We start from the raw sequence: 1916 nt of genomic DNA on the forward strand, positions 1-1916 counted from the left end.
ATTTCGCCGCATTCCTACGATTCTGCCATTTCGTCACCTTTAAATGGTTCATAATAGTGAAATGATTAAATGGCGGCGAGCTGGCAGAAACGTTAGCACGCTGGGCGGAATACTTAGCGGTATTTCGTGTACCTTTACGTTCTGATTTCAAATTCCGCAGAGGTCGAATTTGCCTTTCATTCTTTCGGGGTCGATAAATTGCGTACTGGGTTTGATCTAATCGACTGGCCCCCCTCTCCTCAAAATTGCGGGCCTTGTGCCTAGAGTAGAAAAGAATACTGAAATCATTATATGATAGCATGTCTAGCTCTTTTACCTGAGTCCAAGTATATACTTTTACAAAGATTTACAATGGAAAAAAAGCCCATATGGATAACTCAGTGGAATTCCAGAGAATATTTGCTGATGTTATCTGTTGTTCATTTAATGATTCATGGAATGCCGTCTAGGAAATATGTGTAACGAATTATATCTTTATTCTTTTGTTTCAGTTATGAAACAATAACTGTATATTTTGGAATTGCTGTTTCTACATCTCAAAACGTAACTCAATTTGTGTCAGAAATATGAAGCAATAAATGTAATAAAATAAAGAATAATATGTTCGTATTTATGTAAATTAAATTTGATAACATAAATTCCAGATGATCAGGATAGATTGTTTTATCATATGTTTGTCTTCTAAGAGTAAAATCATTTAAAATAAAGACTATGAGCAATGTTATACACAACAGTATTCTGCAAGCAATGGACAGAAGAGAGAAACGTTATTTTCGTTCAGAAAGCAGTATTAATATTCCTAAAACAATTAATACTGTTCCGATTAGCTGCAGTAAACAAATAACCTAGGTATTACAGCGTATTCTATCTGAGACCAATGGAAAAATCGAAATTACGCCGAAGAGATATGCAAGAAAGATGTATACAGTTTGAGAAATAAAAACCACACAACACAAGAATAAAAAATGCAAATGTCAAAAATTCTTGACTCCAAATGCTGTTCTGATTGACATTTATAATTGATTAAATATCTTTAACACTATGTATTTACAGCTTTAGGGGGTAAAAATCAATTTATAGATGACACGTACGAATACTCGTATTTTAAACAAAACTACAGCATTGGAAATATCGACTGGGTATAACATATTTGTAATAACAAATTTATGACTGGGATCCATAATTTAACTGCCCTTTCTCCACCTTACTTTACTGATTTTCGTTTATATACAGGTAATTTCAAACTATTTAAGACATCATTTGATATGGAAGTAGATACTGCAGAAGAACACTTTCAAATTGAACATATTGAAATACAATATAACTAATTAAAATTTAAATATAATGAATATATATGTGCATACATAATGTTTAGCATTATCAGTAGATTTATTGTTGTTGGCACTCCGTCGCTTACGACGTCGAGTGTTCCAGTTGATCTGATCAACGGAACAGCCTGCTCGTGAAATTAACGTGCAAGTGGCTGAGCACTCCACAGACACGTGTACCCTTAACGTAGTTCTCGGGGATATTCAGCGTGACACAGTGTGACAAGGCTGACCCTTTGAATTACAGACACAACAGAACCAGGTAGTAAGAGTGAGAGAAAGTTGTGGTGAAAGAGTACAGCAGGGTTCACCACCATACAAAAGAGTGCCGACAAACTACACAACATGGTTGCTCTTCTAGATAAAGCAATGAATAAGCAATGGTAACGAAACGATATTTAATATAATAAAGCTAACCTCCGATAAAGTATATCGTATCTTCAACTGATGCCATAACCATTCTGTCCAGACATTTCGGCAGGGTTTGAGGGCAATGATTATCCAGTTCTTGCCATTGGCTACATTCATAAATCCTACAACGAAAATAAATCAACATGTTAATGTAGATGCTCTGTATATATATATATA

The 1916-nt window shown here is 34.5% G+C and overlaps 1 protein-coding gene across 1 annotated transcript in view; it reads right to left on the reverse strand.

The window, feature by feature from the left end:
• The window catches only part of LOC128247078 (kelch domain-containing protein 8A-like), a 131561-nt gene that overhangs the window by 24486 nt on the left and 105159 nt on the right, over positions 1-1916 (reverse strand). Inside the window, exon 5 of the mRNA XM_052965887.1 lies at positions 1746-1861. Within this exon, the coding sequence (XP_052821847.1) occupies positions 1746-1861 (116 nt within the window). The remainder of the gene's footprint in view (positions 1-1745; positions 1862-1916) is intronic.

The sequence above is a fragment of the Octopus bimaculoides genome, chromosome 2 (genome assembly GCF_001194135.2).
Source record: "Octopus bimaculoides isolate UCB-OBI-ISO-001 chromosome 2, ASM119413v2, whole genome shotgun sequence".
In the NCBI taxonomy this organism is placed as follows: domain Eukaryota; kingdom Metazoa; phylum Mollusca; class Cephalopoda; order Octopoda; family Octopodidae; genus Octopus; species Octopus bimaculoides.